At 31.0% G+C, this 18355-nt stretch overlaps 1 protein-coding gene across 8 annotated transcripts in view; it reads right to left on the bottom strand.

Moving 5' to 3' along the window:
• Positions 1-2393: 2393 nt before the first annotated feature.
• LOC118183321 (uncharacterized) overlaps positions 2394-18355 on the bottom strand; it is a 51521-nt gene continuing 35559 nt past the window's right edge. For 5 of the 8 annotated variants that reach the window (XM_085823442.1, XM_035352821.2, XM_035352823.2 and 2 more), the window contains 4 exons: positions 11618-11686; positions 10171-10242; positions 6678-6843; positions 4096-4387 (listed from right to left, as the gene is read on the bottom strand). In XM_085823442.1, the coding sequence (XP_085679568.1) occupies positions 4303-4387; positions 6678-6843; positions 10171-10242; positions 11618-11686 (392 nt within the window). In that variant the 3' untranslated portion in view covers positions 4096-4302. Of the gene's footprint in view, positions 2718-4095; positions 5248-6677; positions 6844-10170; positions 10243-11617; positions 11687-18355 lie in introns of those variants that run through there. The other 3 variants (XM_085823441.1, XM_085823440.1, XM_085823443.1) reach the window with 3 other exon arrangements.

Raw genomic sequence — 18355 nt, 5'->3', positions numbered from 1 at the left:
TAAAATAAATATATTAGAAAAGTATTATATTATTAAAATATTTAAAAAATATATTAAATTAATATATTAGAAATCTCTGTAATTTCAAGCAAGCTTTCATTCTTCAACTACATGTCCATTTCCGATACCCAAAGGCTAATTCCATCATAATAACTCATCTTTTACCCAGTCATTATTCAGCGAAACCTTTCTATTTGAAAATTCTGTGATCATCCTTTGTAATAAAGGCCCAAGATACAACCTCCACCACCTGCGAAATGCATAGATCTCTTTGTACAGGATCTCTGTGGCTGTTATTAGAAGGCACTAAATAGTACTGTGGGTAAAAAAAGTATTTGCACACCTACATTTTTGTTTGCAATTCATAAAAAGAAGCATTGAGAAATAAAAAAATCGTATTGCCAAATCAGAATAAGTTTAATCATCCGAAACAAACAGAAAAATTACAATAATATAAATAAAATTGCTTTTTTGTAACAAAATTAAAATATCTCGTATCAAAAAAGTATTTGCACACCTGCATGAATACAAAAGAAATAAAATATGTAAGCAAATTTCAAATAACTAATATTTAGTATGCATTCCTTTAGCATCTATTACTGCTTGTAATCTTGCTGGCATTGATTTAACTAAATTTTCTGTAACAGTATTCGACCATTCTTCAATAAGGGCTTGTTTAAGGGCAGATTTGCTGGAAATCTTCCTTTTTCTTATTTTTAAATCCAAAGAATTAAACAAATTTTCCAAAGGATTTAAGTCTGGTGATTGTGGTGGAGTGGCAAGTTTTCTGGGTACATTATAAAGAAACCACATACGTGTTATACCTGCAGTGTGCTTGGGATCGTTGTCTTGCTGAAAATAGTACGAATTACTGATACCCAATTTTATTGCACTTTGTGGCAAGTTATCTCGTAACACATCAATATAGGTTAGAGCTGTCATATTCCCTTCAATGAAACACAAATTACCAACTCCTTTGCTAGCCATGCATCCCCAAATCATAACAGAACCTCCTCCATGTTTAACTGTAGGTAACACATTTTTGGTATGAAAAGCAGTACAAGGTTTTCTCCAAACTAATTTCCTGCCATCTGATTTAAAGGTATTGAACTTACTCTCGTCAGAGAATATGACATTTTTCCAGAAATCAGTTGGCATATTGATATATTCCTTAGCGAATTCAAGTCTCTTCAGTCTATTTCGTTCAGTTATGAGAGGTTTTTTCCTTGGAGATCTCCCATAAATGTGTGCATCGTGCAGGACATTTCGAACACTTTGGGCACAGATTTGAACTCCAGATGTTGAAGCGACATTATTGTCTAAAGTAGTTGCACTAACAAATGAATTTTTCTATGCTTCTCTTATGATTTTTCGCTTTATTTGCAGTGAAAGTTTCTTTGGGCGTCCAGAGCGCAAGTTATTTGATGTAGATCCTCTTTCTTTATGACGTTTTATAATATACCGAACAGTAGAGAAGCAAACATTTACTTTTTTACCTATTTCTTGATAACTTAGGCCATTTTCACGTAGAGAAATAATTTTTTCTCGCAACGAAATTGGCAATTCAGATTTCTTAGGTGCCATTACAATTTGAAATCGACAACACCTCCTTTTATAGTCGTCTTATGTATGTTATTTACTGCGGGATGACTGTCAAATAATAGCATAAAAATGCAAATTTGCTAAAGTTGAGTTGAGTGTGCAAATACTTTTTTGACATAAGCTATTTTAATATTGTTGCAAAAAATGTTTTTTATTAATATTATAGTATTTTTTGTAATTAATTTAAATGAATAAGCTTATTCTATTTTTTAAATGCCAATTTTTGTATTTCTTAATGCATTTTCTTATAAATTGTGAACAAAAATGTATGGTGCAAATACTTTTTGTACCCACTGTATGTTCAAGCACTAAATAGGCTTCCTTATTCTCTGTTTGTTATTTAATGTGTGATATATTTTTGTGTATGTGTATATGATAGTGTGTACATATATATATATATATCTTTGTTTACCATTGGAAATAAAAATATATGCATTACAAATCTGAGTTATTAAGCACATTAAGGCTGTTTACACCTTTCATTCCAAAACAGATATTCAAATTAAATACATTAGGCAATTTGTGTTTATTTACATTTGTTTCAATAATAATGTTTTTGTTGGCATTAATTTCTCTATTGGTTATTTAAGGCCATTTTTTATCCATTCATTTATTGAAATATTTACATTTATTACTTTTTTTTTCATTAGATAATACAAGAATTTTATATATGGTACAATTTATGGTATAGGCTTGTATATATGCAATATGAATATATTTTTTTTAATTTTCCAGAAGAAAAAAATTCTTATCTTCTATTTGAGATCTTATTATTGGATTGTGTTATAAGGTATTTCTCTTGCCTTTGTAGCATGTCTACATGATCAGCACACTCAGCACATATTCGAGAGGTCCATGGTTCGAGTCGCGGGGAGGGCATTGTTTGTTTTTCACGTCTCTCAGCTTAAAAAAAAAATTCTAATGTCTCTACAGTGTCTTCTTCAAAATAAACAATCTGATGGAATGAAAATATTTTGGTGATTAAAACTTTTTAATCACTGCTGTTTACATCTACATTTCTTTTTTTCACATAATTTGAAGTTTGCAAGTAGTTTGATGGTTTTTCAAACAATGTTTCAAAGAAATTTTAGATCTCATGCAGCTCCTCTGGGCATCTGCAAGTCAAAATCAAAATTTAAAACTACTTTTAATATCACTGGACATACTTAAAGAAATATTTTTTATTCCATTGTTATTGTTACAAACAATAATATTAAGCAAATCTGTTTTTATGATTAAAATTATAATGAAATAATGATTTTTTTTCACTTTCTGCATAAAATGCACAAATTTTGTATTTCAATTCTTTTTTAACATTTATTTTTTTGAGGATGGAAATGCTTCTCTGAAAAAAATTACAATTTTAGAGTTTTTTCTGATTTCACATATTTGAAGACGGATAGAAAAGCCACAATTTTTGAAACGGATGAATAAATACAGCGCTGGCTTTTGTTATGTTTTATGCATTTAATAAATTTCCACCCGACTGTTTATTCTTTAATTCTACCTAACACAATCAATCGATACTTGTTTCTGATATAGAATTTTAGCATCAATTCTACATAATAACATGAGTAATCTTTTGTAATTGAATTTTATCATTATTAACAAAATACTTTGGCACTATGAACTGAGGATTTTTTCCTTGACTTTTATCTTTCAATACTTTAGGAACTGGTCATTGATTTACATCTATAATAAAAGAAATAAATGCTTGTATGAGTTTTAACATATTGTTAAAAGTGAAATAAACCTCAGCTCCTTTGTTCCATGAAATAATGTTAAACTCCCTGTTAAGTATTTTTTTAGCATCTTCTATGTAACAGTAGAGACTCCATGATTATTTCTTAAAATTGGAAGTATCAGAAATAGATGTAAATATGTATTGTCTTCTACATTAACTTACAAAAATAAACGTGTGAATATCTGAATGGAATTATATAGAAAGAGCTACAGGACGCTATTTATTTAAAACATACTATATTTAAAATGCACAATTTATTTTAGTATTTTTTAATTGTTTATTTGATAGTATTTATAGTTCTTACCTCATGAACATAGTTTACACATATATAGATAGTCAGGAAAGTATCACGCTAATTTATTGTACTCATATTCTTTCTGACAAACTGCATTGAACAAACTTAATAATTTTTAGTTATTTTTTGGGGGAAAAACAAAATCTGGATTTGAATATATGCTCTCTAGTATATTAAGTTAGAATACAAATTGCTCATTCTACTTCAGACTAAATCACTTGAAAAGCAGATTGCAATCCATTATAATTAAATCAAATAAAGAAATTACACAAATTAGAATTCATAAATCATCATTATAATATGAATTTCTGCAGTGCTTATTACTTACATAAGGATCATATTTACCAAAATTTATATATTTTAAAATTTTATTTTTTTAATGCAATTCATAATATGGTATGAATTGAAAATAAATGGAAAAAAAAAAAAAAAAAGAAACAATAAATACACAAAGTATCAGCAACATTTTTAATAAATAAATATAAAAGGCAGTGAGGATATAGGAGCACATAATATGATATTTACAAATTGTTACAAACACTGGAAATCATTATGATTTATTATTAATTCTTTACTAGTTTACAAATAAAACCTTTTCAAGTAAAACTTACAATTAATTCACAAATACATTTTAAAAATAACTGATGCTTCTTAAAAAATGCTATCGATGGGGATCAATTAACGGCACCCGCTGCCAGTTTTCTTGAAAAATGCTCATGAGGTAAGTACATAAGCGAGTTCTGTTTCTAAGGGGGGAAAATACAGGATAATTAAATAAATATTGAATTACTGTTTGAAGTATGTAAATAAGAAGAGAGAAAAAAATGAATACTGAATCATAAAAAATCCAAATTATTTCAAATAAAGCGATTACGTTTATGTTCTTTTTATTTATTATTATTGACTTCATCTTTTCTATACAAATTCACTTAAAGATATTAAAAGAGCGAAGCATTATTTAACTGAGCAATTAGTGCAGTAAATATTTTGTTTTCGAAGTTTCTTCTCAAATTCACCATGAATTAAACAAATATATAAATACATTTTATATATAAATACATGAGATAAATATTAATATTATGTATTTTAAATACAAGCTTACTACAGAACATACAAAGGGCTAATTAAGATTAGTTTTTATACTCCTACACTCAAGAAAGTCTTCAAAAACAATTTGCTCTTAGAATTCAAATATTAAACGTGAATGAATGAATGAATAATTAAGACACAATAACATGCCAAATAAATACTAATTCAGAAGTCAAACAACAAAAATCAGCGTTATATTTACAAAATTTTCACATTTGACTTCTGAATTAGAATGAATGAATATTAAAAAATATTTATTTCAATGATTGTTTAAGAAAGCACTGAGTTAATTACTATTTTCAAACATATAACTCTCTACATGTTTTATTATGGAGGAAAATATCAAATGCACATGTGTAAAGCATATAAAAAAAAAAAAAAAAAGGTTGTTTGTGGCTCTGAGGTCCGGATTTTAGACCATTCCAGATATTGGATGTCCGATCCCGGACTTTGTACTGTAATATGCTTTTCTTTTTAATAAAAACTATTTAGTTGGCTGGCGGCACAAGCATCTACTCTGTAAAATACCATAAATAAAAACTAAATGAGTGTAAACAGAAACTCTTAAACAACATTATTTGAAACCCTTCCAAAATTGAATGATTTAATATTGTTAATATAAACAAAATTTTAAAAACATCAAACTTTTATATCTTATTTCTCTTAGCTCTAAATTTTAATTGACGTAATAAGTACATTAATACTTTCTCTTGTCAAACTGAGAATTCTATAACCTGATACAATAATGTGAATAACAATACATTCACAAATTTAAAATTAATTACGGAGTTTCATTGCAGAAACATTCAAACAAATTCATAAAAAAAAGTTTATCAATTTCAGCAAAATATTAACTTTTAAGAAATCCATTAATACTATTTACTATTTGTTCGATTAAAAAATTCTGATAGAAAAAATTCTTTCAGATGACAGAAATGCTTTTAAATTAACAAACATTACAAGTACGGCAAAAGCTAAAAAATTGTTGTCTTTTATGCTTTTTTTTTTTTTTTTTTAAGTAAAAGTAATACTTTTGCAAACAAGGAAAATTACATTTATTTTACCATAGATTATCAATAATACTTGCATTCTGTGAAAAGACAGCATTGCTATGCAGTTAAAAAAAAGTTACACTAGTTAGTTTTCTGTGCAGCTTAACATCTAAAACGCTGTCAGAAGTTCGTGTATATGTGAGTCTATGGTGTCTAATGTTGATTTATGACAGAAATTATATTGTGAATCATTTCCTTGGGTGGGGGGAGGAATCAAATTTACTTAAAAATTAAAAAAATTCTATTGTGAAGGGAAATTTTCTCCTACCTGTGCAGAAGACTTTTAATTTGGTTGTGGTGAATATTTTGTTTGTGTTCACTTCTTTGTATATTTTGATTACATATGACTATTATTTAATTTAATTTTCTATAAGGAAATTACCAGACTTTTTACGATTTATTACTTTTTTCCTTTCCTTTTGTTTTTAAAAACAAAATTTCATATCCATCTATACTACTGAAAAACATTTGTATCATATAACAGCTTTATCTTTGTAGGCTATACACACAGTTTTAGAAATCATTCTTGAGGTTTTATGAGCTATAAAGCAAAGCATTGCTTTTTACAGTTCAGATTTTGAATATATAACAGCAAATACAAGTTGCATAAAACCAAGGAGGGAAAATTTTATTTAAATTTCTTTCCATAAGCAGATGATTTTTTGAAATAAAGTAAGATGATATATATATTTTTAATCACAGCTGCAAGTTATCATTCCAAAGCTTTAGGATAGGATGAAAACACTTTGTTGATATATTGTGTGAGTGATAAATTTCACTATTTTGAAGTAAATTTTAAATGCACACAGTACAGTAAATTATATTGCATTAATTTTATCTTTAAGAAGAATATCTTATGGAACCAGTAAATATTAAAGAAACATTTCATACTCACTTATCATTTCTGCTTAGTAACATTAAGCAAAGAAAGGATTCTTTTCCAACAGTATTCAAAAGATCTATCCACATCAGTGCTTCTTGAATATTGTGAATTAATTCATACATATTAATAAAGGCATCTAAATTGTTGCATTTAATGGCACTAAACAGGGACAGTTCATCTGAAAATATAATTGATTTAATTTGAAATATATATATATATATATAATGAGCCTATCTTTAGAATTACCGATACACAGTTTCGTTCGCTGGAGATAAAAAGGTTTCCCCCCCCATACAATGTTGCCATTGCTAGTGTTTAAATCGTTGAGTTTGTTACTCAAAAATTCGGTAAAGTTTTATAAAATATGAAATTGATAATAAAACAAATTTCAAATTTGGTCTTCCACATGCCCATATTAGTAGGAGGATTATGTCATTCAAAATCCGATGGCTCTATGTACCGTTGTTTTATCAATAATACATAAATTTATGCAGATTTTTCATTGCTTAATTTCTTCAAATGTAATGCAGGACTCTAACATTTGTTGGCAACAGTTTGAAAAGTGATTCGCCATTTATAGTGATTCAACGCAAAATCGCAATACAAAAACAATGGTCCCTCAGGGACAAAGCGCTTTTGGACTAAAAAGCAAAATTTTGTTCCCAAGTCCCAATAAAGCATTTTTACTTCCTTGTACAAAGTAAAAAGGAAGTATTGTAATCGCGAAAAGTTCCAGGCAGCATATTTCAAAGAAAATATCCCATTTTGACCTCTTTTAAATGCAATTTAACGATGTATTTCCGTGATATATGCACGTAAGGACAGAATAAAACACTCTTTTCCTCCAAAAAAATTATAAAACTGCTTTAAAATGAATTCTGAAGAGAATTTTTCGTGGCGTCTGTATGAACGTACGTACGTACGTATCTCGCATACCTCAAAAACAAGTAGCCTCAGAACGTTGAAATTTTGTATATAGGACTGCTATAACATGTAGATGTGCACCTCGTATTTTGGTTGTAATTGGTTGCACCAAACGTATATACACTCATGTCTATAAATTAAGGATGATTTGGAGTCACGCATAAATTGAACTCTAAAATAAATATATCACCTGTAAAATCACTACACACATCTTCAAGAATCATATGCAAATTTCAGGAAGTAACCAGATGATACCGATGGTACGTCACAATGACGAGAGTGTAAGAGTGCTATATAAGGAATACAGGCAAAGAAGTAAAATTGTTCGCAGGTGCTTTATAAGCATTTCAGTGCAATAACCAAATAGTTATGACACAAAGGACGCATTTGGATGATTTTTTTATGTGGTAGAATTATCGGCCATCTGGAATCTGGGCGTACCCAACTGGAAGCATCAGGAGAACTTGGAATTGCCCAGAGTGTCATATACAGGCTTTGGCAATGATTCCAAGATGATGGTAATGTGAGTAGACGTTACAGCACAGGTCGCCCCAGAGTTACAACACTGAATGAGGACCGGTATTTAGCAGTTACTGCCAAAAGAAACAGGTGGAGTAAAGCCTCAGACCAGTCTCGTCAGCTCTTTTCAGCCACTGGTACGACAATTTCAAGGCAGACCGTGTACAGACGCTTAGGGCAGATTGGTCTATATGCTCGTAGACCTGTCAGATGCATTCCACTTACTGCAACTCATTGTCTCCTGCGGTTAGCCTGGAGTAGAGAGCATGCATTGTGGACACAGCAACAGTGGGCTTGTGTGATGTTTTCCGACGTGTCCAGGTTTAGCTTGCACTCTGATTCTCACCGGACTTTCATATGGAGAGCTCCAGGTACCCGTTAGCACCAAGAAAACATCACTGAACGACACCGTTACGGTAGTGCAGGAGTGCTCGTTTAGGGTGCAATTAGTCCTCACCATGCAAACATCATAAGTGAATGTCTTCAATCGGAGGATATCACCCGTATGTACTGTCCAGCATTCTCACCGGACTTGAATCCAGTAGAGCACGTGTGGGACTTACTTGGCCGATGAGTTGCAGCCTGTCAACCTACTCCTATATGTCTACTGGAACTTCGGAGAGAATTGCTTTTTGAGTGGCATAATATCCCCCAAGATCAGATCGATAATTTGATACTCAGCATGCCTAGGTGTTGTACGGACTGTATTGCATCGTCTGGGAGACATACAATGTATTAACAATCATACAACCACGTAATATTGGTTTTTTGTAGATAGTTTTTTTTTTTTTTTGTAATTTGCTCCAGGGAGAAAAAATCGCTAATTTTTTTAATAATATCAAACATATAGCATCTTTTCTTGCTCTTCACCTTTTGTTTAATAAATAAGCTTTACAAATAAGTCAAATTTGCTTTGCTTCTAACTCTTCCTTTGCCTGATTTTGTATTAATTAATTTTCCTTAATTTATGGACATGAGTATAAATATATTTATATATATATCCACTCTGTTACCTGGCTCAGTGATCTCAGTTTCTTTACTCTTATATGTTTGTAAATTGTACATTTTTTGCTTTAAAAATGATTGAATTATGTTGTTTTTATCTTCCGGTTAAGGTTTCTATGCCCTTAGTAAATCTGTATGCAATATTTTTAGAATTATCAACAATTTTAAAGTTGTTCAAGTGCCGCTAAGCCTTTTTTTTATAGTGGCCATTGATTGTTTACATTTGAAACAGCAGACTAGTGGATTTGTTTCCAATCTAGAGAAACTTAGCTTCGCAACAACAAAGATAACACCTTCATTTATTATTGCCAATTAAATCATGCATAATCCTTTCTGGAATTTTTTCGAGGAAATAAGTGTTTAAGATTTACTTCGTAATTTTTAGTATAGATATTTTGAGTTTTTATGCATTTTTGCCTTCTCGCAAAAATAGAACTGAATTAATTGAATGAGAAATACACAATCGTCTGTGAAAAACTGTTTCTTTTCTGTTTTGTTTGCTTAATTTCTTCTTTACATCGTTCTAGCTTTAATTATAGTATTTGAATAGAACATGTGGCAACGATTAGATAATTCTATTCTTTAAATGATATAAATTTTGTGCATTCTGAGTTATAATATGAACGAAATATAATATTGTTAAGTGAACTGAGCGCCAGAGTGTCGCTATGGTAAACAAAGTGAATTTTAAAGAATACATTTATTCTATTGTGGTTTATGCGCTGTCGGCGAAGTAGGTTTAATTCAATCTAATAAGTTTAAATGAAATGCAAGAAAAATGCATATAATTTAATATTCCATACAAGGAAGTCATGTGGTGTACACATCAGATTTTTTAATTTAAAATTACACCTCATAACTGCTTCAATTAGTACCATATAAACATATGTATGTCAACTTATAATTAGGTATTGATTTCAATCATTAATTTTAATACATACTACATTAAAAAATTACCATATTCATAATATATAAATAATGAAATATTTTTCTTAAAAAACAGCAATACATAAAAAAAAAAAAAAAAAAAAAAAAAAAAAAAAAAAAAAAAACTTACTTTCAAAACTTAAAAAAGGGTACCAGATACTAGATCTGTGGAAGACGTAACTACTTCTTGAGCTCAATTTGCCTATGGGGGGAAAAAATTATGCTACAGATCTATTTATAAATTTTCTTAGTGAAAGAACCAGAATGAAATCAATAACTTATATTTTAAGGGAGGGGATAAGTGGAAAGTTCCCTTTTTCTTAAATGATACTGTAAACCATCAAATTAAAAAAATATCCTAATATACCAAGTGTTCAAGTTACACATTACTAAAGCTACATTATTTGCATCTAAATGTCTAGAGGACATATTTTGTTAATAAATCTTGTAGAGCAAGAGGCTTTCCCATTTTTTTTTTTTTTTTTTTTTTTTTTAAGCTTGACTCTATGATACTGCTATCACAACTACCTCATCCAAATTGGATTATATTTGAATCTTAATTTTGATAAAAATTTTGAATATTTCTGGGTATAAATTTGGCCCAACATGTAGACAGTCATTTAAGGATATGGAACCTGAAGCATGCAATGAAACATCAATTATCTTCTAATATGTTTTCTTATTTGAAATATAGATTAGGATTTTTTTCAAATTATTTTTTAAGTTGATTGAATCTTTGTTTTGCAGTGTCAAGTTTCCAAGGCGATGTAACTTCGTAGAAAGAATATTTTCATACGTTACATTTCATTCAAAATATTTGATGACTTCATTTTCTGTTGAATCAAAGTTTTTCTTCTAATCAACAAGTCCTGAATATTTTCATACGTTACATTTCATTCAAAATATTTGATGACTTCATTTTCTGTTGAATCAAAGTTTTTCTTCTAATCAACAAGTCCTGAATTTTCCAAGCCCTAAAGTTTTTTTGTTTGTTCCAAAATAAAATCTTCCACAAATATGTTGAAAGTTAGATATTACTATTACGTTTTCATCCTTGTATAAATTTTCAGTAGCTATCAAGTGTTTGCCTGAATGCTTAAGTTTCCCAGTCACTATATCACAATAATAATCTGTTCCTATTAGAAGAGTTATTTTCCCCTTAGCATCCCAAGAATACTTTAAATTGTTAGTGTACACTTTGTCTATTCAGATTAGGAAGTGGTAAATTACAGTTTGAAATCTATTCTGTCACAAGAGCTTCAAATTTGATTTTTGAATTTGGTGTTTTCTTGTTCTGTAATTTTATGTTAACAACATCAAACATTTTTCTAATGGTTGTCTCATTTCCAAATGTAAATACCGAAAAAGTCTCCATTTCAATAACAGAAGCTAATGAGTATCCTTACTAAATATAATCTCCATAATGAAATTAAGTTAAAATAACAAAACAATCTTTTGCAGAAAAACATATAAAGTGCTTAAGACTTTTACTTAAATTATTCCATTTTCTAACTACAAAAAAAAAAAAAAAAAAAAAAAAAAAAAAAGAAACTCAAGATTTTGCATACTGTACTTACCTTTTAGCATATTGTGAAATGCTGCTTTTGTAGGCAAATGAGGATTACTATAACCATTTTGAAGGAAATCTAATCTGGGTAAATAAAATAACTTAGAAAGAATGAGTATACACAGGGTGATTCTATATTGTTTTTACAAATTACCAGGGCTGATAGTACTCCTCCTGATGAGTAATAATTACCATAGGGTCAACATAGGGTTGCATTCTACTCTGAGAGGCAGAAAAGAGGAAAATAGAAACACATTGTGGAAGAACAAGGAATCTCTCAACAATATCAAGAATTAACTCTATGCAAATTTGCACTGAGAAGAAACAGCATTTTTCTCTTAGTTAGTACCTGAGAATGCCAATCAGAGCAAACGGTGTCCTTGAAAATGACACATCATCATCATTTCAAGTATTACCTTGATAATATCATTCAAAAGTTTTCATGAATGCTATGGTGAAATACATATACGAGGAATTGAAAGATATTCACCTCACATACGGCGAAGCAAAAGGGAATGGATGTGAAGTACAAAGAGCAGTTTCCAAGTCATCCAACCTTTTCCAGTGTCGATTGAAGACAACGAGAAAACAGTTCTTTTTTCATCTCAAAAAGCAAAGCAGGACGTTTGCGAAATGCACAAACGCCAGAAATGGAAGAGCAAGTTTTGACTAGATTTGAAGCAGCCCCTTCCACAAGTATGCGAGCAGTGGCATACGAAATAAGTATTTCCCAGCCAGTGGTGCGGCATATTTTACACGAAGAACGCATGCACCCGGACGTTTGCGAAATGCACAAACGCCAGAAATGGAAGAGCAAGTTTTGACTAAATTTGAAGCAGCCCCTTCCACAAGTATGCGAGCAGTGGCATACGAAATAAGTATTTCCCAGCCAGTGGTGCGGCATATTTTACACGAAGAACGCATGCACCCCTATCACATGCAAAAAGTGCAATCCCATATTATCCCTGCTAGGTAAACTTTGTGCAGTGGATGCTTTGAATGTGGAATAACGATCCATGATTAATATTACTTAGTGATGAGGCAACATTCAGAAGAGAAGGCATTTTCAACATGCACAATTAACATGTTTGGCCTGATGGCAATCCCCACTGTGCCACACCTCATAAACACCAGCAGAAATTTTCTGTGAATATCTGGTCAGGTATCCTACGCGATTACCTGGTATGCCCTTAGACCGCTTGACTGGCAAAACATATTGCATCGCCTTGGAACAAGTGCTTTCCAGTTTATTGCAGGCTGTTCCGCTTCACATTCAGAGAGACATGTGGTTTATGCTCAATGGAGCCCCAGCACATTTTTATGTCACGGTCCATAACTTTTTTAATGCCACATATCCTGCAGGATGGATCGGACGAGGCAGACCTTTGGCTTGGCCTCCTTGCTCACTGGACCTCAACTTACTGGATTTTTTCTTCTGACAGCACATGAAATCTTTAGTGTACCAGATGCCTGCGGACTCAATTGAAGATCTCGTGGTGAAAATCCTTATTGCCGCAGAGAAAATTAACATGATACCAGGAATCTTCAAGAGGGTGCGCCAGTTGTTTCTTCGCCGATGTCAACTGTGCAACGACACGCATGGTCAGCATTTTGAACACTTTCTGTGAGTTTTTCACTAAATACTAAATCTGATCATGCAACTTTTGGTTTTTTTCATTCACTTTCCTAACACAGTTGTACGTTCAGGTTGGAATTCTAATATTCATCTTTTCTGCCTCTCAGAGTGGAATGCGACTCTATGTTCTATGGTAATTATTGTTTGCCTGGATGGGTACTATCACCCCTTTTAATATGTAAACACAATTTAGAATCACCTTGTAAAGTAACATTAATAAACAGATATGCATTTAAGTTAAACTATAACACAAATAACTCATAAAGAAAAAAAATCATAATCTATTAACAACCTCCTTCAGCAATAATACATCTTTACAGAATATATAATTTTCAAGTAAAAGTAAAATAGGAAGACTAAAATTTGACACCAGTCTATTAAATGCAATTTCAACTTAATTAATTGATAATACAAAGCACTTTGCAATTTTTTCATTTTAGAATAATTTTCTGAAAAATCAATTCAAGAGCAAATATTAAAAAATGGAAACATTATTAAATCTTGCTATTCTACTAGCTTCGAACATACAAATTCTAACTGTTATGAATTTTGAGCTAGAGTTTGTCAAGGAATTTTTTACGAGTAGAGAAATTTTTATTATTAAACATTTCTATTATAAGTACACATAATTTAACAATGTACTAATTTAAAAACATAAATATGAAACAATATTTAGTTTCTTCTAATATTAAGCTCACACCAATATTAGTAAATTAATAAAACTGATTATTCAGCTGCATAATATCTCAAAATTCTTTTCCTTTGAAATAACTGAAATTGTGTAACATACTTTTATCATGTAATAATATGAAATAATATAAAAATAGATAACCTAGTCACTAAATTCAGTAATGTATATAATTTCTTCCTAAACTGCATTGAAAATTGATATCTAGAAATAGAGTCACAGTTTACTGATCAAAAATATTTCATGCGCATTAATTAAATGAAAAAGAGTATGAAAAGAGTTTGCTTCAAGTTAGGCAAAATGGCGACGGAGACACATGACATGTTAGTGAAAGTTTACGGTCAGGAAGCAGTGAGTAAAAAGTGTGTTTATGAGTTGTTTAAACGCTTTACAGACGGAAAGAAGGATGTCAAAGATAAGCTGCTGTTGGGGGCACTCTACAACAAGCACAACCCTACACAATGTGAAATGAGTTCGACGGATTTTTGCAGCAGATCGACGACTATCTTTAAGAATGATAGCTGGCGAATTGCAGATAAGCCTAGACAGTGTGAGCGCCATTGTGCACAAACATTTGCATAAACGTAAGATATGCGCCCGGTTTGTACAGCACCCGCTGTCAGACGAGCAAAAGCAATACCAGATGGAAACCTCTGGAGATTTTATTGACATGTGTGACTGGAATCCGCAATTCTTGGAAACAATAATTACAGGGAATGAGTCGTGGTGCTATCAATATGATCCGGAGACCAAGCGGCAATCTATGGCATGGTGTTCAACATCATCACCCCCTCCCAAAAAAAGTCGTTTGACACAATCCAGCATCAAGACGTTGTTGATCGTCTTTTTCGACAGTAAGGGTTTGATCCATTGTGAATTTGTACCCGCGGCTACAATCGTCAATGTGGAATACTACAAGGGGGTTTTGAAACGGCTGCTGCTACGCATACGCCGGATTCGGCCACAGTACCGGAATGGACAGTGGAATCTGCTCCATGACAATGCCCAGCTGCACACTGCGATCCGTGTAACCCAATTCCTCGACAGGCACCGGATTCCAGTTTTGGATCACCCTCCATATTCTCCAAATCTGGCTCCCGCAAAGTTCTTCCCGTTTCCCCACCTCAAAGGAGTTCTGAAAGGCCAACACTTTTCCGACATTACTGAGATCCAACATGTGACAACGGTGCTTCGAGCCATACCCAAAGAAGCGTTTACAGACAGTTTCCAACAATTGTACACCCGATGTCAAAAGTGTATTGTTGCTAATGGTGAATACTTTGAAGGCCAGTAAAGCTATTTTGCTTGTTTCTCTTGTTTCCTTTTTTTTATGGTAAAATTCACCGACCTTTTCGAACACACCTTGTATATAGCTTTTTTCAGTTACAAAAAATGTTTTATGTGACAGAAATATTCATATTTTTGCCTTTTTGAATTAAAAATGTTAGTCATGTAAAAATTTTGAAATCCAACTTTCTACACAGTTCAGTCCTCACGTTTATATTCAGTAAAAATGTATATGGATTTGAAAAATAAAACACAAAAGTTTGACTCCTCTATGGTAAAACTGAACAAGATATTTAACTCTAAAGTTTTCATATCATGGGTTAAACACAAACTGAAGAACACAATGTTTGTAATTATACATACAATAAAAATTAAATATAAGCCTAGGAAAAAATTCTAATATTATTATATTAAGTGATGAGCACTGCTATACAGATTGTTGCAAAAAATATTGACAAATTTTTTAAAAAGGATATTTTATTTATAAAATTTTACAGATTTCATGTCGCAGAATTCAGTAGTAGGCTACTGTTTAGGTACACAGCCAACTCAGAATAACATTTACATAAATTAAAAATGAAAAAAAAATATTCCTTGTTTAATAAATTTTGTATAATTATTTTGTATTTGTACATTTTTTTAAATTAATAAAACTGCAATAAGAATATTAGTAACATATTTTTAGCATTTAAAATCTTATACATTATTGGTGAGAAAATGCTTTAAGCATTCCACATATAACAAAATCATAAATTAAAGAATGTTATACAGTAATAAATCCTCAAAACATGTCACTAAATGACAATATCTGCCTACTAGTGCCACCTGAATTCAGTTCAGGCAGCATAACTGCACAAAACTGGGACTGTCTGAATTGACACTGGGCATTTAAGCAAAAAATCCGAAACAGAAACAATAATTTTAGATAGCAAAAATGTAGGCAGGAATCCATTTACACAGCGATATGTTTTAACTTAAAAAAACATCTACGAATTGCACAATCTAGGCAGCGAAGGAATCTATGAACTATGCACATCTCGCTTTAATAAATTAACACAACAACAATAAACTTCAAAGAATACCATGTACACAGCATTCTGTTTAAACTTAAAAAAAAAAAAAAAAAAAAATCTATGAATCGCACAATCTATGCATTGCGCACAAATCAACAAAAAAAAAACTAAAATAAATTACAAACAATTAAACTAACAACAGAAATCCATAGTAAAAAAAGTGAACATAAAATTCTACAAAATAAAAACAATAAAATAAAATGCACTTACCATAACACATACATGAATAAAATTTTGCCATTCACATAACGTCTGTCAACAAAAGTGCCACATGCTATATCACATGTCTTTCTGTGATTCAAAATTTTGAAAGTAACAATAAAAATTCCTCCAAAGTTAACTTACTACACGAAAACCACGATCCAAATCTTAAACTCCACGAACAGCCACATACTTTACCAGCAACCATTTGACTGCAAACCCACACAAGTCTATCAGAAACACCATTCTTCATCCAAGTTCTCATATCAGCTCCGCATTTCAGACACGCCAAACTCTGTTTTAAAAGTCCTGACTCCCACAGAAATTCCAAAAATGCAATTCTATCCACATAAACACACCCGTGAACAAAAGACTCGTTAACAACTCCAACATCGTACATTTTAACACTAAATTTACTTTGCACACAATCTAAAATATGTGACTGAAATCTTGCCACCATGTCTCTCATTGCAACATTCAAAACACGCACGACACCGAACCAACGAAGAATTAAACCACTGCAGCAAAAGAGTTAAGTTTCAACGTCAAAAGAGTTGCCATACAAACAGCATCGTCCACCAAAACATCCCACAGCAAGAAATCACACCAAAAACCAGCGCAGAATACATATCACCACACTTGGTGATCTTAGGGCGCATATAAGAGTAGAGCCGAAATTAAATATCTTGGCCAATTTTTGTTATATGTGAATCAAACCCTCTATTTTTAACTCAACTTTTATGTATTTCAAGGTTGGTAGCTATGAAATAGTCAGATTTATCTCAAATTATGTTTTTATTTCATCAAAACATCATAATTGATGAATCAGAATCGCCAGGTAATAGCTATCCCATATTTTATATATTTATAAAGATGACAATATAATGCATTATCATCAAGGAAAGGAATGACATCAGTATTGTTCTTAAAAAAAAAAAATGCTTTAAAATGCATTTTAGCATTTCTTTTCCATGAAGAAGAAAAAAAAAATGATTTCATTCCTTTTCTCAACCTGAGATTACTGTCTACTAGTTAATTTGATTCAAACTATGATATTTTGGCCAAACTAAATCTAAATTTTGAGACTAATCTGATTTATTAAAATCAGGAATACCAAAGTTAAAAAAAGGTAATGAAAAGTGCTGAAAAAGTATTGTACACAGCATTTTACCTTGTATTTTATTTAAAAAATTAAAGACATGTTGAAGAGAAGCTTCTGGTGTACTATAAACGGCTGGTATGATACAATATAAATGTCTTTAAAAAAAATTTCTACTGTATCATAAATTCTTTTCAAAAAATTTCTACTGTTCTATACAACATGTCTTTAATTTTAAAATAAAATACACAGTAAAATGTTGTCTACGACACTTTTTCAGAGCTTTTCATTACTTTTTTAACTTTGGTATTCCTGATTTTAATAAGATAAATCAGATTAGTTTCAAAATTTAGATTTAATTTGGCCAAAATATATCAAATTAACTAATATGAATGAATCAAATTATCAAATTAACTAATAGACAGCAATCTCAGATTGAGAAAAGGAATGAAATCAATTTTTCTTTTTTCCTTCATGGAAAAGAAATGCTAAAACTTGTTTTAAAGCATTTTTTTTAAGAACAATACTGATGTCATTCCTTTCCTCGATGATACTGCAAACTATCTTTATAAATGTATAAAATATGGGATAGCTATTTCTTGGGGATTTTGATTCATTGATTATAATGTTTTGATGAAATAAAAATATAATTCTTGAGATAAATCTGACTTTTCCACAGCTACCAACCTTGAAATACGAAAAACCAGAATTTTCTGGGAGGTTCTCATGTTATGCAGAGGCAGAAATTCAAAAGAACTTCAAAC

Source organism: Stegodyphus dumicola, chromosome 9, assembly GCF_044657685.1.
Source record: "Stegodyphus dumicola isolate Sdum_Otavi_A_Nest chromosome 9, ASM4465768v1".
NCBI lineage: Eukaryota > Metazoa > Arthropoda > Arachnida > Araneae > Eresidae > Stegodyphus > Stegodyphus dumicola.
This window is presented reverse-complemented; position numbering and strand designations above follow the sequence as displayed.